Raw genomic sequence first — 25,813 nt, forward strand, 5'->3', positions numbered from 1 at the left:
AGAGCGAGTCCGCCGAGGCGCCGCGAGCCTAAACTTGAAGGGGAACCGACAAGCCAGATTCTGTGGCTGGGATTAAGGCATTCAAAAAATATTATCTGCTGAGAAGAGTGAGGCGGGGGGCTCGGCGCGTTTCACTTCTGTCGCTCTCCTCACACGGTCCCCTGTGCCGAGGGCACAGTCCCGAGTTGGCGCCCCCGGTGGGCGGGGCTCCAGGACGGCGGGAACTGCAATTGGTGGTTTTGAAGGAGCAGCGGGCGGGAACAGTCGCCGAGGAGAGAGCCGGCTGGCGATGTGGGTAAGAGAACCCGGCGGCGTGGGACTGGGCGGGATGTGGCGGGAGCCTAGCAAAAGCCACGTCCCAGGACTCTGAGGCGACTCTCTTGTGACTGCCACGGGTCCCAAGGTGAGGGACTGGTCCTTGGTCTCGGCCCTGAGGCGGGGAACTTCGGTTGTGGCAGAGGCGAAGAGGGCGGAGACGGTGGATCGTGACGTCACATCCGCCCCCCTGGGGCGGAGCCTTAGGTAGGGCCTGCGTCACGCTGGCGCCGCCCAGAGCTCTCAAGGGCTAAACTCAGTCTTCGGTTGCTGCTTCTTCAGAGTTGGGTGTTTTGATGTTGGGGTAACCTGGGCGTCCGTCCTTTTTAGTCTCGCATTACTCCTGCTCCTTGTGGCAGCTCTTCGGCGGTGTATATTTACAGGGACCTTTTTGGTCATGCTTTCATTCAGCTGTTATATCTCGTGTACCTACTATGTGCCAGACACTGTGCCACGCGCAGCGAAGTAGAAATTAGATAATCACAGGGAATCAGAAGAGTTTATTCAGGGGTTTCCAGTTTTATTGATGAGGTTGCATTCCCTCCATTTCTTCTTTCTATCATAATTCTTTAGAATGACATTCCCAAACTTTAGCCAGAATTAAGACTTTTAATTGTAAAAATGCAGAAATCTCAAGCACTTCCCCCGCATTCCCCTCCCCTAGTTTAAATCATTGAGCTCAGGAGTCTGCGTTTTAACAACCACCCCCACCTCCAGTGTTTTTGATGGGGGACGTTGGCTTGATATTGTCACTGGCTAATCCTTCCCAAGTTGTTTATCTCCTCAGGCGCGGCTTCTTGGGGAGAGTATCTAATACTTTGGGGCTTCCTATTCAACAGGTATTTCCACTAAGACAGTTCTTGGGCTGAAACTGTTCTAGATTCTAGGAAGGCAGGTGTGAATAAGACAAACATAGTTCCTGCCCTAGTGGAGATTAATCATATATAATCATATAATAAATCATATGCCATTCAACAAACACTTAAATGGTAGAAATAATTCATAGCCACGATCCTTTTAGGGGACTCTCTTCTGTTTGTCCTTGTGTATCCTGTAGTCTTGATGGAAGCGGATGAGATTGACAGGCTGACTTCTGCTTCTTGTCATAAACACGGCCCTCCTCACATCCTCCTCTGTGCCTTTTCATTCTCCTCTCTGGCCTGTCTGGAGGCCTCTTTCTCCCCTTGATGGCCCCAAGGCTTTTGCACTTGCTGTTCCATCTGCCTGCAAAGCTCCTCCAACAACCAGCCACACAGCTCACTCTTCCTCCCCCAAGAATTGGCTCAAATGCCAACTTCTCTCAGGCCTCCTCTCCATTCCCCTCGGCCCCCACCCATTCCCAGCCTGCTCCGTATTCACTGCTACTAGCTTGCTAACATTGCTCCCTTTTCTCCTCAGCACTTGCCACTTTTAACATTTTCTGTGATTTTCCTGTTGCCTGTCTCTCCCAGCTAGGAAGGACACTTCCTACTGGCAGGAATTTTTGTCATTTTTGGTTAAAGCTCTATCCCCTGTTCCTAAAAAAGTGCCTAGCACTAATGGGTGCTTAGTAATTTGATACATGAATAGGTAAATGAGTGATTCACTTACTATGGCTATCAAAAGATCAAAATACTCTAGCCAAGAAAGGAGAGAGAACACTAATTTTTAAAAACCTTAAAACATGTTTAAATGTACACTTAAGAGAAAATCCTCTTGTTGAAATACTCTGCAGAATGCCTGAAAAATTTGGGTGTTTCACCTACAAGTCATAATTCTGGCTAAAATTATGATGCTGAAAATTCACTAAGTTGTACTTTTGTGTTTACTTAATACTTTGTTGTGCTGTTTTTATTTTTATTAAAGTGCCAAAGAGATGGATGAAACTCTTGCTGAGTTTTTCAGGAGGACCATCTTGAAAATCCCAATGACGGAAATGATGACAATCCTAAAAACCTGGAATTTTTTGTCTGAAAATCAACTGCAGACTGTAAACTTTCGGCAGAGAAAGGAATCTATTGTTCAGGACTTGGTTCTGCTTTGTGAGGTAACAGTCTTCAAAGTGATTAACATTGAATATCATGCTACACTTAGGTTTTCCTCTCTCTTTCCTTTCCTTAGCCCAAAAGAGATTTAAGTAGCTCTAGGCTATGACGTGAGGAGGACTCTGTCCCACTATAGTGGAAAAGGTGCTAATTTTTAATTGGATTTTTCAACTTGCAAAGAATGCTTATAAATTAGTGAGAAAAAAAAAAAGTGAATACCAAGGGAGAAGAAACAGACGAAGAAGAAGAAGTCGTGAAGGAGTTAAAATAGTGAGCAGTATTCTTTTCTTAACTCTCAGATTGTGAAAGATGAAAAGATAATACTCAGATATATTGATCAAATTATACAGAAAGAGACACTCTGTTTCACATGTATTTATTTACTTATTTGCTTTTTATTTTAAAGTGATTTCACGCTTTCAGAAAAGTTGCAAGTATTGTACAAAGAATTTTACTATACCCTTATATGCCCACTTGACTTCACATTCCAGGATGTCTGGCTCTAGGTGAGTGATCACAGCATCGTGATTATCTTGGTCATGAACATCTTTTTTGTATAGTTCTTCTGTGTATTCTTGCCACCTCTTCTTAATATCTTCTGTTTCTGTTAGGTCCATACCATTTCTGTCCTTTATCGAGCCCATCTTTGCATGAAATGTTGCCTTGGTATCTCTAATTTTCTTGAAGAGATCTCTAGTCTTTCCCATTTTCTTGTTTGCCTCTATTTCTTTGCATTGATCGCTGAGGAAGGCTTTTTTATCTCTCCTTGCTATTCTTTGGAACTCTGCATTCAGATGCTTATATCTTTCCTTTTCTCCTTTGCTTTTAAAAGCTTCTCTTCTTTTCACAGCTATTAGTAAGGCCTCCCCAGACAGCCATTTTGCTTTTTTGCATTTCTTTTCCATGGGGATGGTCTTGATCCCTGTCTCCTATACAATGTCACAAACCTCATTCCATAGTTCATCTGGCACTCTATCTATCAGATCTAGTCCCTTAAATCTATTTCTCACTTCCACTGTATAATCATAAGGGATTTGACTTAGGTCATACCTGAATGGTCTAGTGGTTTTGCCTACTTTCTTCAATTTAAGTCTGAATTTGGCAATAAGGAGTTCATGATCTGAGCCACAGTCAGCTCCTGGTCTTGTTTTTGTTGACTGTATAGAGCTTCTCCATCTTTGGCTGCAAAGAATAATAATCAGTCTGATTTCGGTGTTGACCATCTGGTGACGTCCATGTGTAGAGTCTTCTCTTGTGTTGTTGGAAGAGGGTGTTTGCTATGACCAGTGCATTTTCTTGGCAAAACTCTGTTAGTCTTTGCCCTGGTTCACTCTGCATTCCAAGGCCAAATTTGCCTGTTACTCCAGGTGTTTCTTGACTTCCTACTTTTGCATTCCAGTCCCCTATAATGAAAAGGACATCTTTTGGGGGTGTTAGCTCTAAAAGGTCTTGTAGGTCTTCATAGAACCATTCAACTTCAGCTTCTTCAGCATTACTGATTGGAGCATAGACTTGGATTACTGTGACATTGAATGGTTTGCCTTGGAAATGAACAGAGATCATTCTGTCGTTTTTGAGATTGCATCCAAGTACTGCATTTCGGACTGTTTTGTTGACCATAATGGCTACTGCATTTCTTCTAATGGTCATCTGAGTTAAATTCACCCATTCCATTCCACTTTAGTTCACTGATTCCTAGAATATCAACGTTCACCCTTGCCATCTCTTGTTTGAGCACTTCCAATTTGCCTTGATTCATGGACCTGACATTCCAGGTTCCTATGCAATATTGCTGTTTATAGCATCGGACCTTGCTTCTATCACCAGTCACATCCACAACTGGGTATTGTTTTTGCTTTGGCTCCATCCCTTCATTCTTTCTGGAGTTATTTCTCCCCTGATCTCCAGTAGCATATTGATGGCACCTACTGACCTGGGGAGTTCCTCTTTCGGTATCCTATCATTTTGCCTTTTCATACTGTTCATGGGGTTCTCAGGGCAAGAATACTGAAGTGGTTTGCCATTCCCTTTTCCAGTGGACCACGTTCTGTCAGACCTCTCCACCATGCCCCGCCTGTCTTGGGTTGCCCCGCAGGCATGGCTTGGTTTCATTGAGTTAGACAAGGCTGTGGTCCTAGTGTGATTAGATTGACTAGTTTTCTGTGATTATGGTTTCAGTGTGTCTGCCCTCTGATGCCCTCTTGCAATACCTACCGTCTTACTTGGGTTTCTCTTACCTTGGGTGTGGGGTATCTCTTCACGGCTGCTCCAGCAAAGCGCAGCCGCTGCCCCTTACCTTGGACGAGGGATATCTCCTCACTGCCACCCCTCATCACCTTGAATGTGGAATAGCTCCTCTAGGCCCTCCTGCGCCCACGCAGCCACGACCAAGATATCTTCATGACCAAGATAATCATGATGGTGTGATCACTCACCTAGAGCCAGACATCCTGGAATGTGAAGTCAAGTGGGCCTTAGAAAGCATCATTATGAACAAAGCTAGTGGAGGTGATGGAATTCCAGTTGAGCTACTTCAAATCCTGAAAGATGATGCTATGAAAGTGCTGCACTCAATATGCCAGCAAATTTGGAAAACAGCAGTGGCCACAGAACTGGAAAAGGTCAGTTTTCATTCCAATCCCAAAGAAAGGCAATGCCAAAGAATGCCCAAACTACCTCACAATTGCACTTATCTCACATGCTAGTAAAGTAATGCTCAAAATTCTTCAAGCCAGGCTTCAGCAATACGTGAACCGTGAACTTCCAGATGTTCAAGCTGGTTTTAGAAAAGGCAGAGGAACCAGAGATCAAGTTGCCAACCTCCGCTGGATCATGGAAAAAGCAAGAGAGTTCCAGAAAAACATCTACTTCTGCTCTATTGACTATGCCAAAGCCTTTGACTGTGTGGATCACAATAAACTGTGGAAAATTCTAAGAGAGATGGGAATACCAGACCACCTCACCTGCCTTTTGAGAAACCTGTATGCAGGTCAGGAAGCATCAGTTAGAACTGGACATGGAACAACAGACTGGTTCCAAATAGGAAAAGGAGTACGTCAAGGCTGTATATTGTCACCCTGCTTATTTAACTTCTATGCAGAGTACATCATGAGAAACGCTGGGCTGGAAGAAGCACAAGCTGGAATCAAGATTGCCAGGAGAAATATCAATAACCTCAGATATGCTTGAACATCAGGGAGTTCACGGTTCACGTATTGCTGAAGCCTGGCTTGGAGAATTTTGAGCATTACTTTACTAGCATATGAGATGAGTGCAATTGTGGAGTAGTTTCAGCATTCTTTTGCATTTCCTTTCTTTGGAATTGGAATGAAAACTGACCTTTTCCAGTCCTGTGGCCACTTCTGAGTTTTCCAAATTTGCTGGCATATTGAGTGCAGCACTTTCACAGCATCATCTTTCAGGATTTGAAGTAGCTCAACTGGAATTCCATCACCTCCACTAGTTTTGTTCGTAGTGTTGCTTTCTAAGGCCCACTTGACTTCACTTTCCAAGATGTCTGGCTCTAGATTAGTGATCACACCATCATGATTATCTGGGTCGTGAAGATCTTTTTTGTACAGTTCTTCCATGTATTCTTGCCACCTCTTAATATCTTCTGCTTCAGTTAGGTCCATACCATTTCTGTCCTTTATCGAGCCCATCTTTGCATGAAATGTTGCCTTGGTATCTCTAATTTTCTTGAAGAGATCTCTAGTCTTTCCCAGTCTCTTGTTTGCGTGTATTTCTTTGCACTGATCACTGAAGAAGGCTTTCTTATCTGTTCTTGCTATTCTTTGGAACTCTGCATTCAGATGCTTATATCTTTCCTTTTCTCCTTTGCTTTTCGCTTCTCTTCTTTTCACAGCTATTAGTAAGGCCTCCCCAGACAGCCATTTTGCTTTTTTGCATTTCTTTTCCATGGGGATGGTCTTGATCCTTGTCTCCTGTACAATGTCACGAACCTCATTCCATAGTTCATCGGGCGCTCTATCTATCAGACCTAGTCCCTTAAATCTATTTCTCACTTCTACTGTATAATCATAAGGGATTTGACTTAGGTCATACCTGAATGGTCTAGTGGTTTTGCCTACTTTCTTCAATTTAAGTCTGAATTTGGCAATAAGGAGTTCATGATCTGAGCCACAGTCAGCTCCTGGTCTTGTTTTTGTTGACAGTATAGAGCTTCTCTATCTTTGGCTGCATAGAATATAATCAGTCTGATTTCGGTGTTGACCATCTGGTGATGTCCATGTGTAGAGTCTTCTCTTGTGTTGTTGGAAGAGGGTGTTTGCTATGACCAGTGCATTTTCTTGGCAAAACTCTGTTAGTCTTTGCGCTGGTTCATTCCACATTCCAAGGCCAAATTTGCCAGTTACTCCAGGTGTTTCTTGACTTCCTACTTTTGCATTCCAGTCCCCTATAATGAAAAGGACATCTTTTTGGGGTGTTAGTTCTGAAAGGTCTTGTAGGTCTTCATAAAACCGTTCAACTTCAGCTTATTTAGCTTTGCTGGTTGGGGCATAGACTTGGATAACTGTAATATTGAATGGTTTGCCTTGGAGACGAACAGAGATCATTCTGTCGTTTTTGAGATTGCATCGAAGTACTGCATGTTCAAGCTGGTTTTAGAAAAGGCAGAGGAACCAAAGACCAAATTGCGAACATCCACTGGATCATGGAAAAAGCAAGAGAGTTCCAGAAAAACATCTACTTCTGCTCTCTTGACTATGCCAAAGCCTTTGACTGTGTGGATCACAATAAACTGTGGAAAATTCTGAGAGATGGGAATACCAGACCACCTCACCTGCCTCTTGAGAAATCTGTATGCAGGTCAGGAAGCAACAGTTAGAACTGGACATGGAACAACAGACTGGTTCCAAATAGGAAAAGGAGTACGTCAAGGCTGTATATTGTCACCCTGCTTATTTAACTTATATGCAGAGTACATCATGAGATACGCTGGACTGGAAGAAACACAAGCTGGAATCAAGATTGCCAGGAGAAATATCAATAACCTCAGATATGCAGATGACACCACCTTTATGGCAGAAAGTGAAAAGGAGCTAAAAAGCCTCTTGATGAAAGTGAAAGAGGAGAGCGAAAAAGTTGGCTTAAAGCTCAACATTCAGAAAATGAAGATCATGGCATCCGGTCCCATCACTTCATGGGAAATAGATGGGGAAAGTGTGGAAACAGTGTCAGACTTTATTTTGGGGGGCTCCAAAATCACTGCAGATGATGATTGCAGCCATGAAATTAAAAGATGCTTACTCCTTGGAAGGAAAGTTATGACCAACCTAGATAGTATGTTCAAAAGCAGAGACATTACTTTGCCGACTAAAGTCCATCTAGTCAAGGCTATGGTTTTTCCTGTGGTTATGTATGGATGTGAGAGTTGGACTGTGAAGAAAGCTGAGCGCCGAAGAATTGATGCTTTTGAACTGTGGTGTTGGAGAAGACTCCTGAGAGTCCCTTGGACTGCGAGGAGATCCAACCAGTCCATTCTGAAGGAGATCAACCCTGGGATTTCTTTGGAAGGAATGATGCTAAAGCTGAAACTCCAGTACTTTGGCCACCTCATGCGAAGAGTTGACTCATTGGAAAAGACTCTGATGCTCGGAGGGATTGGGGGCAGGAGGAGAAGGGGACGACAGAGGATGAGATGGCTGGATGGCATCACGGACTCGATGGATGTGAGTCTGAGTGAACTCTGGGAGATGGTGATGGACAGGGAGGCCTGGCATGCTGTGATTCATGGGGTCGCAAAGAGTCGGACATGACTGAGCGACTGAACTGAACTCAGATATGCAGATGACATCACCCTTATGGCAGAAAGTGAAGAGGAACTCAAAAGCCTCTTGATGAAAGTGAAAGTGGAGAGTGAAAAAGTTGGCTTAAAGCTCAACATTCAAAAAACGAAGATCATGGCATCCGGTCCCATCATTTCATGGGAAATAAATGTGGAAACAGTGTCAGACTTTATTTTTTTGGGTCCAGAATCACTGCTGATGGTGACTGCAGCCAGGAAATCAAAAGACGCTTACTCCTTGGAAGAAAAGTTACAACCAACCTAGATAGTATGTTCAATAGCAGAGACATTACTTTGCCAACAAAGGTCCATCTAATGAAGGCTATGGTTTTTCCATTGGTTATGTATGGATGTGAGAGTTGGACTGTGAAGAAAGCTGAGTGCCGAAGAATTGATGCTTTTGAACTGTGGTGTTGGAGAAGACTCTTGAGAGTCCCTTGGACTGCAAGGAAATCCAGCCAGTCCATTCTGAAGGAGATCAGCCCTGAGATTTCTTTGGAAGGAATGATGCTAAAGCTGAAACTCCAGTACTTTGGCCACCTCATGCGAAGAGTTGACTCATTGGAAAAGACTCTGATGCTGGGAGGGATTGGGGGCAGGAGGAGGTGGGGACGACAGAGGATGAGATGGCTGGACCGCATCACTGACTCGATAGACGTTAAGTCTGAGTGAACTCCGGGAGTTGGTGATGGATAGGGAGGCCTGGCTTGCTGCGATTCATGGGGTCGCAAAGAGTCAGACACAACTAAGTGACTGAACTGAACTGAACTTATATACCCAGTATACCCTTCCCTCATTCATTTTAAATAAATATGCTTTATGACCCAGCAGTTCCACTTCTGGATATTTACATATATAGAAAACATAAAAAATAAGGAATTATATATGATATTACAATTGATAAACATTTTTATATATAGTTAGGTGTAAATGGTTACATATAAATAAAAATGTTAACTAGCATTATTTACACACACGAAATTGGAACTAACTATACTTATGAGATAAAAAATGATACATCCACTTAACAAAATATTCTTTGATCATTAAAAAGAATAAACTAGATCTTTGTTTATAACATTAAAAGAAACTATATACTATGTGAACGTACAAATGTGTATGTATAGAGTAGTAGTTCTCAGCTGAGATGGTTTTGTTCCCAGAAGACATTACATCTGGAGATGTTTCTGGTTGTCAAAACTGGGAGTGGGTGCTGCTGGCTTCCAGGGGATAGAGGCCAAGAATGTTCCTTTACATTCTAGGACAGCTTCCACGAGACATGTATCTGACTCAAAATGTCCCTGAAGCCTGGTTGAGAAACCCTGGTATAGAGTAGGTCTGAAAGGATACCATTGATTGAAAAAACCAAACAGAAAGTTAAAAATGATCAATGAAGAGTAGATCATGGGAGAACAGTTGTGAGAGCCTGTACTGGGACATGAATCAGAAGAGCGTAGTTGCAAGACATGTTGTCAGTACAGTATTGAGAGGGCCATCATAGTTTGTCCTAAGCAACCCTAAAATGTGCTGTAGATGGAGTGGAACCAAAGCTATCACCGTAATTACTAAAAGTATTATTACATTCTCTTTCAGGAGAATCGTGCAAGGCTCAATGATGCAGCCCATTTAGACATCATTTGTAAGTCTTGGTGGTTTGTATTTACACTTAACCAGTCCAGTTTCATCAGAGAGGCAGTTTTGTATGTGATGGCTCAGATTTTAGAGTCAAGCTGACCTGGTTTCATATTTCAGCTCTGTCACTTAAAACCAGTCTTGTGTCGTTTGCCAAGTCACGTCACCTTTTTCTAAGCTTCAGACTTTTCCTAAATCAAATGGACATAATAACAACCTGTATTTCACAGGATCGTTGTGAGGGTTAAGTAAGATAAGACTTGAAAAGTTCTTATCACAGTAATTGGCACATAATAAGCACATAGTATTTGCTAGGCTTTGTATTATTGCTAACAGAATTTGAAAATATATTTCTGAGAATTTGTTATAATTACAGTGCCGCTTGTAAGGATAGCACTGACTGGACTTGCATGTGGTGTGGTCAAGGGGGTACTGAGTGAGAGAGGCAGGCATGGCTCCGCGGTCTGCATGTGCCACTAGAAGGAAGATGGACCCCTGACTAAGACAGTGGACACTAGAAGGGGACCAAGCTTGTCACAAAGATCATGGGTTAGTCTCAGATATGTACTATTCAAGGAAACGTCAGCATTTGTACTTAATTCTTTGCCATTTATCATGAACTTCTGCATGGTGCTTAAAGGAATCATTATCAACAAAAAATGATTCATCTCCATTATTATTATTATAACAACCTTATTCAGAGATCATTTAGCAGGCCATCTGAATTCTGAAACACAGAACCAAGGAAGAATATATCAGAAAGAAACAAAACCTTTTGGATGCTATCTTTAAGGGCAGACATCACATTGTACCTGATTATACCTGTTTTAGACAAAACTAGATAATGAAGATTTCTCAGGCCATCTCCATAAACAAACTGGGATAGGGAGAGAATACCAAGGCACCAAAAAAGAAAAAAAGACAAGGGCAAGAAAAATAATAGTTCAAAGGCACAGCAGATTGGTGCCCTTGAGTGTTGGAGCCCACAGTCCCTCTTTTTGGGGTGCAGAGCACCTTGATCCTAGGTCCAAAGACATGGATGCAGATAGGGGTCAGCACAGGAACCGAGTAAAGCCAGGATGATGATGTGTTGGGACTGAGCTCAATAACTTACTGGATCCATTTTTAATCCAAGATACTCTTAAGTTTGTAACTCCTAAAGGGTTACAAACTTAAATCCTTCTGTATCCTACATTCATCCATTCATTCAGTCAGTCATCAGATACATATATTTAATGCCAGCCAGTACTCTTGCCTGGAAAATCCCATGGACGGAGGAGCCTGGTAGGCTACAGTCCATGGGGTCGCGAAGAGTCGGACATGACTGAGCGACTTCCCTTTCACTTTTATACATTGGAGAAGGAAATGGCAACCCACTCCAGTGTTCTTGCCTGGAGAATCCCAGGGACGGGGGAGCCTGGTGGGCTGCCATCTATGGGGTCGCACAGAGTCGGACACGACTGAAGCGACTTAGCAGCAGCAGCAGCAGCAGTGGCTAGACACTGGGAATAAGATGAACAAGACTAAGTCCAGTATCTCATGTGTACAAGCAAGTGTGCAAATGAACATCTAAATATATGCTGTAATGTCAGGAAGTGATAAGTGCCATGAAGGAAACTAGAGCAGGGCGGGATGTTGTTATTGTTGTTCAGTTGTTAAGTCACGTCCGACTCTTTGTGACCAGGCCTCCCTGTCCATCACCAGCACCCAGAGCTTGCTCAAACTCATGTCCATTGAGTCAGTGATGCCATCTAACCATCTCATCCTCTGTTGTCCCTTTCTCTTCCTGCCTTCAATCTTTCCCAGCATCAGGGTCTTTTCTAATGAGTTGACTCTTCGCATCAGGTGGCCAAAGTATTGGAGCTCCAGCTTCAGCATCAGTCCTTCTGATGAGTATTCAGGGTTGATTTCCCTTAAGATTGACTGGTTTGATCTCTTGAAGTCCAAGGGACTCTCCAGAGTCTTCTCCAATACCACAGTTCAAAAGCATCAATTCTTTGGTGCTCAGCCTTCTTTATGGTCCGGCTCTCACATCCATACATGACTACTGGAAAAACCATAGTGGGATGGAGGCTTCAATTTGGGTAGAGTGCTCAGGGAGGCCTTTCTGCATGGTGGCATTTTAGAAGAGACCATAATGAGGTGCCCAAGGAGCTAGGAGAAGAGTGCAGAATAAGCAAAGCCGATGGAAACACCAGTGCCGGGAACACGTCATCGCTGGCTTCTGGAGAGATGCGGCACTCTGGAGTAGACCTGTATGGACAGAATAAGTGGTCTAAGGATGAAGGCTAAATCTCTACTATGTTGAGTAATTCATTATAACCCGTTTTATTGGAGTAAATTTAATCCATTGAAAATTTATATTTCAAAGAAAAATCTGCATAACCTAATTTGTAAATTACTGTTACTTTCTCCACTTTCACATTATTAAAAATATGTACATACAAGCCCGTTGCTTGAAAGTTCTCTGACATGCAGTAATAAGCTCTTTCTCCCTCCCTCAGATACTCAGTTTCATCGGCACCAGAAAATTTGGGATGTTTTTCAGATGAGTAAAAGACCAGGTAATGTTTCTCATTTTAAACCAAAGACTTGTATTTGATATTTGGGCAATTTAAAAAGGAATAGCAGCATGTTCCTCTTAAGTCTCTTCTTTCCAAATGAAATGATTATCACTCATGTATAGAAAAGTGAGAAATATATTTGGTGATGCTGAGTCAGAGATACTGGCAGTGTTTGTGTGATTCGATCATTATTGTTCTTACCTTCAGGGTCTTTGCAAATGTATTGAAGACAGTGTAGCTCCCTTGATTTTTCTTGATTTTTCTTTTCACTTTGACAGGTGACAACATTGATCTTTTTGATATGGAAGAATTCAAAAGTTCATTCAAGAAAATTCTTCAGAGAGCATTAAAAAATGTAAGAATAGAATTTATCTGAATTTCCATGAGATTCAATTTCACGGCACCTGTGCACTTAAAATTCGTCACTACCTTGTTTTTTTAATTTGCAAGAATTTCAGTTAGTAATATTCCATACTATTCTACTTAATATCAAAGACAAACTCTGCTTATTGTAAAAACGTTCTGCTCCCCTTACCTTTCAATTCAGGGGTTCTGCTTCTTCCTCAAGAGCAGCACTGCCCGGTAGGACTCTGCACTGATGGAAATGTTCTAGATCAGAGATGTCCAGAACACAGCCAAGTAGCTACATGTGGCTGCCAAGAACCTGAAGTGTGGCTGGTTTGAGAATCTAAAAATGATCATCTTATGTAACAATAATGAATTTTACCTAAATGGCCCTGGGTGGCTCATGCCTGCAGTTGATTCTCAAACTCCTTGACTTGTCCCTCCATCCCCTTCAGTCCAGTTTAGTCATGTCCAACTCTTTGCGACCCTGTGGACTGCAGCACACCAGGCTTCCCTGTCCTTCACCAACTTCTGGAGCTTGCTCAAACTCATCCATTGAGTCAGTGATGCCATCCAACCATCTCATCCTCTGTCATCCCCTTCTCCTCCTGCCTTCAATCTTTCCCGGCATCAGTCTTCCAATGAGTCCTTTGCATTAGGTGGCCAAAGTATTAGAGTTTCAGCTTCAGCATCAGTCCTTCCAATGAATGTTCAGGGTTGATTTCCTTTAGGATTGACTGGTTTGATCTCCTTGCGGTCCAAGGGACTCTCCAGAGACTTCTCTAACACCACAGTTCAAAATCATCAATTCTTCGGCGCTCAAATTTCTGTATGGTCCATCTATCACATCCATACATGACTAATGGAAAAACCACAGCTTTGACTAGATGGACCTTTGTTGGTAAAGTAATGTCTCTGCTTTTTAATATGCTGTCTAGGTTGGTCATAGCTTTTCTTTCAGGGAGTAAGCATCTTTTAATTTCACGGCTGCAGTCACCATCTACAATGATTTTGGAGCCCAAGAAAATAAAGTCTCTCACTGTTTCCATTGTTTCCCCATCTATTTGCCATGAAGTCATGGGGCCGGATGCCATGATCTTAGTGTTTTGAAAGTTGAGTTTTAAGGTTTTTCACTGTCCTCTTTCACTTCCATCAAGAGGCTCTTCAGTTCCTCTTTGCTTTCTGCCGTAAAGGTGATGTCACCTCCATCCCCTTACCTCATCCTTTAGTCTGGAACTGGTCTACTTAGCCACCTGTCACCGAACATGTTCCCTCATCTCCTTTCTTACAACGACCCTTCTATGCGCTGTGCATTCATCTCCTACATCCTCATCCAATTTTTCTGCTCTATTTTTCTTTGTTCTCTTTTGTATCTTTACTCCCTTCCCTCTTCTGCTTCCTACTCTACTGCTTATAAACATGCTTAATTCTCAGAGAAAATACATCCTTTCCCCAGGCTTATCCTCAAGCCCTGTTTTTTCTGCCACAAGACTCTTGGAGGGAAATATTTCTTCTTGTTCCTGCTGTGCCCCCCACATGGAAGGAATCCCACCAGCCCCTCCCTATTGCCCTCCAGCAGGAGCACAAGCTTAGCCTGAGTTAGCAGCTGCCTGCAGAAAGCACCTGCTCTGGTCTACTCCTCCGGGGGCCGGCTCCGCCCTAGCAGGGAGACCACTCACAGTGGTCCTGCCAGTGACTGTGTCGGCAACTCTTCCTGCTTCTGGTTTTGGTATCAGGGGGGCCACTTGCCTAGAGCAAACTCCTCATTTCATTAATCATTAGTTTTTAAAACATTTTCATAACCCTTAAGACAAGTCAACCCTACCTCTACCCCCAGTTATTTTTCTTTGTCAGAAATGTCCTAACCATTCCTTCAGATGAACCTTAGAATCATTTTATGAGGTTTACAAAACAGAACAAAATCTTCAGCCTTTTGAGGGGGAACATATTTAATTTATAAATTAATTCAAAGAAAACTGTGAACCAAAAGAAGATTTCTTTTATTATTATTATTTAAATTTTTTGAATAAGTTGTTATTTTGGATTATATTATTTGAAAACTCTTGTTACCATGAAATTGTGAACTCTGCACAGGTTATAGGAGAGTCCTGTCTGGACTGTGGGTATATTGCATGCACCTGCTTTTTTTTATAAAAGAAAAAACAAACAAAGCCTCATAGGCACAGAATCCATGGCCACTTCTCCAGGAATGTTGTAGATATATGGTCTGGACCCTTCTGGAAGCAGCCTTCTCATGAAGCTCAGACTGACTGGCCGACTCCTCTTTCAAAACTGCAGTCAGCACACCCACCCTACTTCACCCAAAACAAGAAAGCTAGAGAGCATCTCTCTCAGGTCCAGTTCAGAGTTTATGTGCATCTTCCTTCCCAGCACCTTCTCCTCACTTGACAGTCTTTCCTGTCCCTCTTTCAGGCAGCAGAGATTTCTGTTCTCTGAACCCTAGGCCACCCCTACCATGCAAGGAGAAAAAGCGCCTGAAACAGTCACATTTCCTCCTACTTTGATGCCCTTGTATTTCAGTTGTTAGATCTCTTATCTCTACCATGGTCCGAAAGATTTTGCCTCGTGAATGAATTTCAGGCACTCTAGCAGGGGCTGGTGGAGAAGGAAATGGCAACCCAGCCCAGTGTTCTTGCCTGGAGAACCCCACGGAGCCTGGCATGGGGTCGCAAAGAGTCAGACACGACTTAGCGACTGAACAGCAGCAACAGCACGGGGCTGGGTGGACAAAGGAGCTTTTTCACTGGTCACATCTGTCCTGCTTGAAAGGCCAGCCGGAGAGTGACATGCTGTGTGCGCTGCAGGTTTTAGATGAGGATAAACAGGTAAAGGCCTTGGGTCTTCTCTGTTTGCCCTGTCCCTCTACTCTGAGCTGACCAGCACGTCCTCATCCCTTTCCTCAACCAACTGAGGTCTCCTGGCTTATCTTTACCTTCCTCTGCATAACTTAACTAGTGGCTAGTTAACCCCGCTTTCCCAAAGGCTGAGGATGGCGACATCATGCCAAGTAGTATCTCCCAGTGCCCAGGACTGAAGAGTGACTCAGTGGCTGCTCTAGGACAGGTGTCTTAACCTTTTTGTGGCAATGATGCTTTCGCTGTTAGTGAAGCTTATGGACCACTTCTCAGAAGTGTGTTTTTAAATGCTGTAAAATAAAATCTACAGAATCACAGGGGAAACAAATGATACTAAAAATACAGTTACTATGAAGGCATTAAGATGGCAAACTGATACAGTAATGCATGTGCTTCTTTATTAACACAATAAATAATCTCATAATGGGTCTAAAAACAACTAGCTTCAAAGTGCTAATAGGTATCACTGATATTCTTGAGACTCATGCAACAATTGTAATGTGATAAAAATACTTGAGATTTCTGTGGACAACAAAATAGCATCCTAAAATTCTACTGTCTTGATGCCTACTTTCACAATTGAAGGAGATGCTAAATTTCACTTACAAATAAGGGATTGAACCCAGGTGTCCTACATTGCAGGCAGATTCTTTACTGTCTGAGCCATCACAGAGGCCCACAAGTTAAGATGAACTATCCACCCCCACCCCCCCAAGTCCATAGATGCCCTGAATTCTAACCATTGACTTCAGGTTAAGAACTCCTGCCCAGAACCACGGGGGAGAGAAGCTGGTATGAGAGGGCACAGGAAGTGTAACGGGAGTGCTGGGTGGAGTGTGTGTGTGTGTGCGCGCGCGTGTGTGTGTGAGAGAGAGGATTAACTGCACATCTTATCAGATAAGACTTCAAAATAGAAAGTTCTTGGGAAAACTTACAAAGAGACAAACTAAAAACTATGTTTCAGTTGTTAAAAGTTAGCCCATTTTCTGTCCCTTTCTACTTTTTTTTTTTTTTTCCAGGACAAAGGCCAAGAAATTATTGAAAATTTGTGATGTCATACACTGATTGTGGGATTTAAATTTTTTTTTTTTCCTTCCAAAAGACTTTACAAGGCATGGATGTATCTTTACAAAGCAACCATAAAACACTTTTCCAGAGATTTCCCAAATCACTGTAATGAGAAGTGGGAGAAAAACTGCCAGATTTCAGCCAGACAGTGACATCCTTCACCCCTAAAAAGCATCAGTTATTGGTGCAGCATGATATGTTAATTAGAGAACTTATGTCTTTTTTTCTTTTTAATAAGGTGACAGTCAGCTTCAGAGATGCTGAGGAGAACTCGGTATGGATTCGAATTGCCTGGGGAACACAGTATAAAAAGCCAAACCAGTACAAACCTGCTTACGTGGTGTACTATTCCCAAACTCCATATGCCTTCACTTCGTCCTCCCAACTGAAGAGCAATCTACCCCTTCTGGGTCAGGTATGGAACCAACTACTATAAGCGGTATTGTTGTTCAGTTGCTAAGTTGTGTCCGACTCTTTGCAACCCCATGGACTGCAGCACGCCAGGCTTCTCTGTCTAGAGTTTGCTCAAGTGCCTGTCCATTGAGTCAGTGATGCTATCTACCCATCTCATCCTCTGCTGCCCTCTTCTTTTGCCTCAATCTTTCCCAGCATCAGGGTCTTTTCCAGTGAGTCAGCTCTTGCATTATCCTTATCTCAGGGCCATGTAGGTTTAAACTCCTCAATATCATTTGATGTAAAATACCACCCATAATTCTTGACCTCTTAAAATAAAGAGCAGGAAGTACTATTATTCTGCAAGTGAGAGCCACGGCATCAGCATTGGTTTAGAACTCTTCATTAGTGTCTCGAAATCGAGAAGTAATGCATAATCGAGGTAAAAATCCAACCAACGAAGTCTCTAACCAATCTTTTAAGACTTCATACCCCTTTTTCCCAATCCCACTCACCCAAAGTAACTACTTTTAACAGTTTTGCTGGTTCCTCTTGGAAGATGTTTTATTACAGAAACCAGAGTGGTGTATAGGGTCTATAATTTGCGTTTTCTATTTGCATTTTTGTATGGCAGTGTCATTGTAGTATTAACAACTAATCATCAAAAATGGTAACATTTGAGTATTCATCCTTTATTCTTAATTCTCACCTTAATTTATCATAATCCCTAACTTTAAACGGGGTCACTCTGGGGCTTCCCTGGCCGTCCAGTGGTTAAGACTCCGTACTGCCACTGCAGGGGCCATGGGTTCAGTCCCTGGGTGGGGAACTGATATCCTGCCTGCTGTGTAGTTTGACCAAAAAAAAAAAAAAAAAGGATCTCTTTTCTAAAATGGTACAAAAGACCTTGCCTTTCTGCGGATCTTAACGCCACTAGCCACTGTTTGTGTTTCTCAAGCTGAGTAACAGAACATGAGATTTAATTGTTCTGGATTTCTTTTCACTTTTAAGTAGAAATTATTCACTGATTACAACTCCTACATTTTTTCTGAACAAGTATTATAAATAAAGGGATAGACACAGTAATGCTATTAATAATCTTGCTAATTTTCACTTCAAGGCACTGACAGTTGCTAGCAAACACCATCAGATTGTGAAAATGGACCTCAGAAGCCGATATCTGGACTCTCTTAAGGCTATTGTTTTTAAACAGTATAATCAGGTGAGCCCATCAATGACTCTATTTAAACCTGAGTCTCCATTTTCTCTTCATGCATAATTTAGAAGTTGAGGAGGTGGGAAAGTCTACCTCCAACAACAGGAGATCACATCAGATGTCCCTGAAGTGGAGAAGGTTTTCAGCAAACATGATAGGAAATAAGATAATTCCTCACTTTCATCTTTTCATAATTGTATTGTGTTTATACTGCCCATCAGTCATTGGAGTGTATGTTATAGGGCCCCTGTTTCCTAATCAGCTATTCCAATCAGAATTTATTTTCTCTTCAGAGTAACTTGACATTATCTTTTGAAGCTGATTATATTATTCTTTTATGCAAGAGAGAAGCAGAATTTTTTGTCCCACTAGTCAAGTAAGTGATATAGGAATTAAAAGAGGAAGCATTGGTTTATGAATTCCCACAGTTTATTTGTCAAAATTATTTGAGTGTATTGACAGAAAACAACAAAATCCTGTAAAGCAATTATCCTTCAATAAAAAAATTTTAAAAAAGGTTTTATTTACACGTTTTAGCTATTTACTTTTCACTTGGCAAACATGAAACATTTTTAATACTGAATTTTACTGAGGGCAAATTAATGGTAATTTGTTCGACTGAGTTTCAATAAAATGAGCTCTGCATTTGAATGTTAAAAAAAAAATTATTTGAGTGTGGAACTTCCCTAGCAGTTAGTGGTTAAGACTTCACTTCCAAAGCAATGGGCATGGGTTCAATCCCTGGTCAGGAAACTAAGATCCCATGTGCAATGTTGTGTGAGTCAAAAAAATAAAAAATGTTCCTGGTCAAATATCAAGGCATATTATACTGGGCCAATTTGGTACAAAGGGTATAACCATAATTCCTCATAACTTCATGAGGTGTGTCTAGTGTACTAGGAGTAAACCAAAAAAAAACCTATTAAGAAAAAAAAATTTGAATGTATTATTTTCCTTTTAATGATAATGGATCTGGCTATGCTGCAAGGCTCAGGGTTGTTGTTGTTGTTGTTGTTTTTTCCCCTCTGCATGGCATCTGTGTGCTCATATGTTCAGACTCCTATAGAATTGTTAAGACTGTATATCTTTGAGCCCCTAGGTATGTTCTACTTATATATTTTCATCTGTTCTAAGTAGAAAGAAGTGATGGCTTTCTGCAAGCTACTCTTTAAGGAAAACAAGCTTAACATTAAGAAGTTGCATACATATATGTTCCCGTATGTAAAACAGATAGCCAGTGGGAACTTGCTGTTGTGATGCAGGTAGCTCACACCTGGTGCTCTGTATCAACCTGGAGAGGTGGGATGGGTGGGAGGTGGGAGGGAGGTTCAGGAGGGAAGGGACATATGTATACCCATGGCTGATTCATGCTGATGTATGGCAGAAACCAACACAAAATTGTAAAGCAATTATCCTCCAATTAAAAATAATTTTTAAAAAAGTTAGGTAATGATTTCCCCCCATAGCACCTTCCCTCTTACCTACCAGCCTCCTACCAAATTGCTATTAATATCAACAGTTCTGCTATGATTAGTTGCATTTCTAGAAAAACTCGTCAAACACTTGATTATAAAAACAGTGCCTTCAGTAGGGGAAAGTGAGTAAAGAAGTCAGGGAGATTTAGACTTACAGCAGGAAAGTTATTTTTCTGTAAGCAATGTCAGTGAGGTTTTTTTCCCACAGTTATAAAGACATAGAGCTGCAGCATCACATTGTAAAGGCTGCCTTTGATTTCTCTAGCTTTTGGCTCAGCAGCTATAGTTCTTCCAGATACCTTTTTATGTTAACAAGGTACAGAGTTCCTCAAACAAAGCAGCCTTGTTGCTGGCCCCGGCAGTCTCTGTCAATATCGCTCTAGGAGAAATGCTCAACTCAGTCTATATGGGGCCTCAAATATCTGTGTTGGGAAAAACGAAAGATAAGATCTGCCATACTTTTGTGCACTAAAACCAATTAACATCTATACTTTGAGGTGATAAAATTAGGAAAGCATTCACTTTTTTCTGTTTTCTTTTTCCTAGAGCTTTGAAACTCACAACTCTACTACATCTCTACAAGAAAGAAGCTTTGGGCTAGATATAAATAGTATGTGTATTTTAAGATAAAAACTGAAATTTGGAAGGACATTCCTTTTCAGATTTCTCTCACCCAGTAAAACATTTCTGTACCAGGATTGTGATTCAAAAGTATCTCCTGTTTTCAGAAAACTGAAAAGTAAATTTCTGTTGAAGTGGGGAAGCTAAGCTAATATAGGTCTCCTTTAGAATTTGCTAGAATGGCATCTAATCACAACCACAACCAAACCAAAAAATTAAATAATTTAACTGAGCATTTCTTTTGTGCCAGGCGCCATACTAAGGGGTTTATATGTATCATTTCCTTAATCTTCACAACAGTCCCATGAACAAGCTCTTTTCATGAGAAAAGAGGGGTAGAAAACTAGGTTTCAAAGAGGTTTAGTAACTTGCTGAGCAGAATCACATAAGTAGGAATCAGCAAAGCCAGAAGAAAAAACCGAATCTGAGCCTGGAGCCCAGGATCGTAATGCACTGGGTAAATTGCTTCCCAAGTACTTTATTGCACTTCGTGGGTATTTCGCTTTTTACACATTGAAGGTTTGTGGCCACCGTGTATTGAGCAAATCTGTGGGCACCATTTTCCCAGTAGCACTGGCTCAGGTCGTGTCTCTGTCACAGTTTCTCACAATGTTTCAGACTTTTTCATTTTTGTTACGGTGATCTTTGATGTTACTATTGTAAAAGATTACAACTTGCTGAAGGCTCAGATGATGGTCAGCATTTTTTAGCAGTAAAGGACTTTCTAATTAAGCATGTATATTGTCCTCTTAGACCTAATACTGTTGCACATGTAATAGACCAGGGCATGTTATAAACATAACTTTCATATGCACTGGGAAACCAAAAAACTCAGGTGAGTCACTTCATTGCAGTGGTATAGAACTGCACCCACTTATTCCTGAGGTGTGCCTGTACTCAGAATCGTGACCATATCACCATTCATAGTTGACGTGAGTCCATCCATAGAAAACCCAAGAAAATAGAATATGAAACTACTAAGGCAGATCAGAAAGTTCAAAAAAAGTGGTGGGGTGTAATATACTATAAAAATGGAAATGTTCCTCTTCCTTGGCAGTGACATAGCAGTAAAATGAAATGGTACAGCCGTTATGAACTAAACCATGACTTTCCAATGGCATAGGAACTAATATTGATTTCATGTTAAGTAAAGAAAGCAGGGTACAAAATTGTGTATATTTTATAAACCCAGCCTTAAAAATACGTATCTTTTTATTCAGTGAAAAGAAGGGTTAGACAAATGTATTAAAATGTTAACAGTATTTAGCTTTGTGTGGTAGGATTATGAGTGATTTTTATCTTCTTTCTTATCAGCCTATATTTCTAACTTTCTACTTTGTAAGAAATTATTACAATCAAGTGAAAAAGCAGTAAATGCTATTTCAAAATTATATGAGCAAGTTAAAAGATTAGGAATGAAAGGATGATACTTTGTGGATGAAATACATTCCTAACAGCTGGTTTCTCTTAAAATCTTCCATCTACAGTGGATTCAAGGATCATTCATGAAAACAAAGTTGAAAAAGAAAGAGTGCAAAGAGTGACTCAAGAAATTTTTGGAGACTATCCTCAACCAAGACTAGAATTTGCACAATATAAGGTAGGATGTTGCTATAAACTAACTACAAGTTATCAATATTTTTTAAAAAGAACTAAAATTTCAAGTGGAAAACAATTCAAAGAAACTTATGTCATTCATTTGTCACTTTAATTTTGTAAAATTTATGAGTTAAAATAGACTTCTTTATCTTATTTAGTAAGTTCCTCTGTTGCAAAGGACAACCTTTGGAAATTTTGAATTTGCCTTTCATTTCACCTTTTACATTAATCTAGTTATGTGTAACCAGCTGTGATCTAGATATTTTTGAGGAAAAAAAAAATTGTATCCTTCTAGCCCATCCACACCTAGAATAGTGTTTGTACATGGTCAGTGCTCATAAATACTTACTGGACAAAAGATTAAAGAAATCAGTCATTATATAGCCCAGTTGGCATCACATAGGGAAAAAAACAGTCACCTGCAAACCTGGCTCATTCCAGAAGTGAGTCACTGCCCACCAGGAAAGCCAGATGGGGGGCAAGCCCTTGGCCACCTTTAGCAAAATTCAAGATTTATGTCATGACCACTCTAATACTCATATTCATAACACTCTCCTCCCTTCAAACCTTCCAATAAAATTCTTCCTGCTTAGAATTTTCTGCAGCTACAGGCCAGACTTGAAGTCTACCAGTGATCTGCTTAGTCAGGCCCAACACCTGTTTGGTTTGGTTTGGGTTTTAGTGGGAAAAGTTGATTTGACACCTTTCAAGTTAAGTTCCCTGAATGGTGGGTTTTAACCCACTTCTTTTCAATATACCCTAAGACAGTCATTCTCCAAGTGTGGTCTCTGGGTCAGCAGCATCACCATCACCTGGGAATGGGTAAGAAATGCAGGTTCTTGGCCCCCCGTAATCCTACTGGATAGGGGATTCTGGAGGTGGGTCCTAACCATCTGTTCTCACAAGCCCACAAGCTGATTCTGCATAGAGAACCGCTGATCTAGGACACATAAGATTTAATCCACAAAGCTTCCCTTTATACACATCTGAGAATGTGTCCATTCTCTAAGTCAAGGTACACGTTTATTCATACCTGCTACTAAATTTCCCCTACCTCTTGTATTTTGAAAAATGCCAAACCTTCAGGAAACATGCATGAATACTTCAGTGAGCATCCATTTCCCCTTTGCTTCAAAATGCGCTCATTGTTACCATTTAGCCACATTTGCTTTCTTTTCTCTTTCTTTGTTCTGAGCCATCTGAATTATCGGCAGACATTACTCACCCTGTGCATTGCTTCATGTATGAGTGCTTCAGCATTCTGCCTCTAAATTTTAAGAATCATTTTAAGCAAAAAGAAAAAAGTTGAAGTTAGAATCTAAGAGCCCAGTGCCTATTGAAGTAGCAATACTTGGATATTTGATGATATGAGGAACTGCTATTAATTTTCTTAGGTGTGGTAATGTGGAGGTGAAGTTTAGAAAAAATCCTTTTTAGGTATATATCGATATATTTACAAGCAGGATACTATGGTGTCTTGGATTTGCTTCAAAACAATCCAGTGGATACGGGCAGTAGGGAACAGGAGGTGGGGTAATAGATGGAACAAGACTGGTGATTCTTTCAGCTGAGTGATATGTACGGGGGACTCCCTACCCTGTGCTCCTTCTGTATGTTTCTTAAGTTTTCTATAAGTTAAATTGTGGTAGTGACCCAAAACACATGAGATTTTTTTACACTGAAATGACAGATTACAAAAAATAGTGCTCATTTTCCATTAAGAATGTAAACCTAATGCTCAAGTAAAGGACATCCTGAGGGCAGGATCTCCTGCATGTCAGGCACTGTGCACCCTCAGCATTTTGTGTGCGATATTGCTGATATCCTGGTTTCCCCTAGTGTTTGCAATTAGCAATTTAAATGTTCCCATGCCCATTCATCCCTGTGTTTCTTGATAACAAGAATTAGTGAAACACATAATCTTGTCTCTTTATATTTTGCCATTACAATTGATGTATTTAATAGTCATTTATAAATATATTTGATGGCAGCTTGAAACGAAATTCAAAAGTGACTTAAACAGGGGCATCCTGGCTGAGAGAGAAGAGCCCCTCCGGTGCCTGGTAAAGTTCTCTAGCCCGCATCTTCTGGAAGCACTAAAATCCCTGGCCCCAGCCGGTAAGTGGTCAGCTTATTTCACCAGTGGGAATTAACAACACACTACATTTGACCCTCTCTATGCTGACTAATTGCCTCTCAACTTTCTCATGGCTCCAGCCTGCTATTCCATCATGCCTCGTTTTGAAAATATTCTGTTTCACTTAAGGAGGGTCCATGATCCACCCTCTAATCTTGGCCATTTTTAAACTGATGTTTCATTTTCTTTTCTTCTTTTTTTAAATTTTAGGTATTGCAGATGCACCACTTTCTCCACTGCTCACTTGCATACCCAATAAGGGAAGGAATTATTTTAAAATTAGAGATAAATAAGCTATATGTGGTTTTTGTTAAGTACAGCATCCTTCACTGTATTGCATGTAAATTTTAGTTAATGACTAGCTGGAGAACTTCTGTCTACAAAACTTGTTTTAGAAATTCATCCTTGATATTGAAGATTTGGAAACGTTCAATGTAATTCTTGGGACTGATTCTTTCCTCCTGCCGCAAAGCATAGCAGTCGTGGGACTAAGGTGACAGGATGTCTCTTCTCTCACTCCTGTCTCTCCTCAATCCCAGAGAGGTCTGATTCCATTGGGATTTTCTCTTAAGCCTTGGATCACAGAAAGAAGCACCAAGAAGCTACACCGAACTCAAAATTTCCTAAGAGAAGCATAAAATTGGTCCATTCAAAGGGCACAATTGGGCCCATTAAGTTATTATTGCAGGAGGTAGCCTACTAGGTGATTCAGTTATATAATGATTTCATTGTAAATATGATATTTCTCATAATCTGTTTTATCACATATATGGCATTCAAACTGACAGATACTATACCAATTTGTAAATAAAGATATTTAAAAACTGGTACATCAGTCACTTTTAGTGAAAATCCTTCAGTGATCATCACTAAATCATATGTCCTTTTATAATAACACTTTAAAACATAGTACCTATCTTGATCCACAAAGGATTTGGTGTTAAAACAACATATGTTACAATTATGATAGAATTAAAAGTGAGGAAATATGGGCAAATGAAGGACAGAAAAAGAAACGGGGATAAATAAAACTAGAGGTAAGATTACCATTGGGCTTCCCTGGTGGCTCAGTGGTAAAGCATCTGCCTGCAATGCAGGAGACCTGGGTTTGATCCCTGGGTCAGGAAGATCCCCTGGAGAAGGAAATGGCAACCCACTCCAATATTTGTTCCTGGAGAATTCCATGGACAGAGAAGCCTGGCGGGCTGTAGTCCATGGGGTCACAAAGTTAGACACAACTGAGCGACTAACACTAACTAACCCAGGCAGTCGGACTTGAGTCTGCCGTCTTGCACACCGAGCTGGAAGAAAGAAAAGCCTTATGGATGCTGTCTCACACGTAGGGGTTTTTTGGCACACAATACTTTAAAATCAGAATTAGTTACTCCGGTGGGCAAAACAGTACCCTTCTCAAAGATGTCCACATCCTAGTCCCTGGAATATGTAAACCTGTTACTTTGCAGGTGGGGGAGTTATCCGAGGTTTCCTGGAAGGACCCAATGTAATCACTAGGTCCTCAAAAGTGGGAAAAGGGATAGAAGAGAGCAGAGGGAGATGTGAGTACTGAAGAAATCAGAGTGATGTGAAGAGGGCGCGACTCACCATAAATGACTTGAGAAGCTGGACAAGGCAAGTAAACAAGATTCTTCCATAGAGCCTCCAGAAAAAGCAGCCAGGCCCACACCTTGATCTTGACCTAGTAGACTTATTTCAGACTTCTGACCTCCAGAACTGTGAGT

The 25,813-nt window shown here is 41.2% G+C and overlaps 1 protein-coding gene across 3 annotated transcripts; it reads left to right on the forward strand.

Moving 5' to 3' along the window:
* On the forward strand, positions 53-24,904 carry CENPN (centromere protein N). Of its 3 annotated transcripts, none has more exons than XM_005691823.3 (11): positions 53-403; positions 2,161-2,341; positions 9,742-9,787; positions 12,285-12,344; positions 12,623-12,699; positions 16,872-17,048; positions 18,147-18,248; positions 20,264-20,327; positions 21,826-21,938; positions 23,929-24,055; positions 24,285-24,904. In XM_005691823.3, the coding sequence occupies exons 2-11, from the start codon at positions 2,171-2,173 to the stop codon at positions 24,365-24,367; spliced, it is 1,020 nt and encodes a 339-aa protein (XP_005691880.2). In that variant the 5' UTR covers positions 53-403; positions 2,161-2,170; the 3' UTR covers positions 24,368-24,904. The 3 variants fall into 3 exon arrangements, with proteins under 3 accessions (XP_005691880.2, XP_005691879.2, XP_017917245.1); XM_005691822.3 differs by having other exon boundaries at positions 53-295; XM_018061756.1 differs by lacking the exon at positions 53-403 and adding an exon at positions 443-522.

Source organism: Capra hircus, chromosome 18 (genome assembly GCF_001704415.2).
Source record: "Capra hircus breed San Clemente chromosome 18, ASM170441v1, whole genome shotgun sequence".
In the NCBI taxonomy this organism is placed as follows: domain Eukaryota; kingdom Metazoa; phylum Chordata; class Mammalia; order Artiodactyla; family Bovidae; genus Capra; species Capra hircus.

Bases quoted from the DNA above. Each gene is read 5' to 3' on its own strand.
- CENPN (XM_005691823.3), top strand. From the start codon at position 2,171: ATGGATGAAACTCTTGCTGAGTTTTTCAGGAGGACCATCTTGAAAATC. The intron at 18,249-20,263 runs GTGAGCCCATCA...TCTTTTTCCTAG, and splicing joins TTTTTAAACAGTATAATCAG to AGCTTTGAAACTCACAACTC. The intron at 21,939-23,928 runs GTAGGATGTTGC...ATTTGATGGCAG, and splicing joins TAGAATTTGCACAATATAAG to CTTGAAACGAAATTCAAAAG.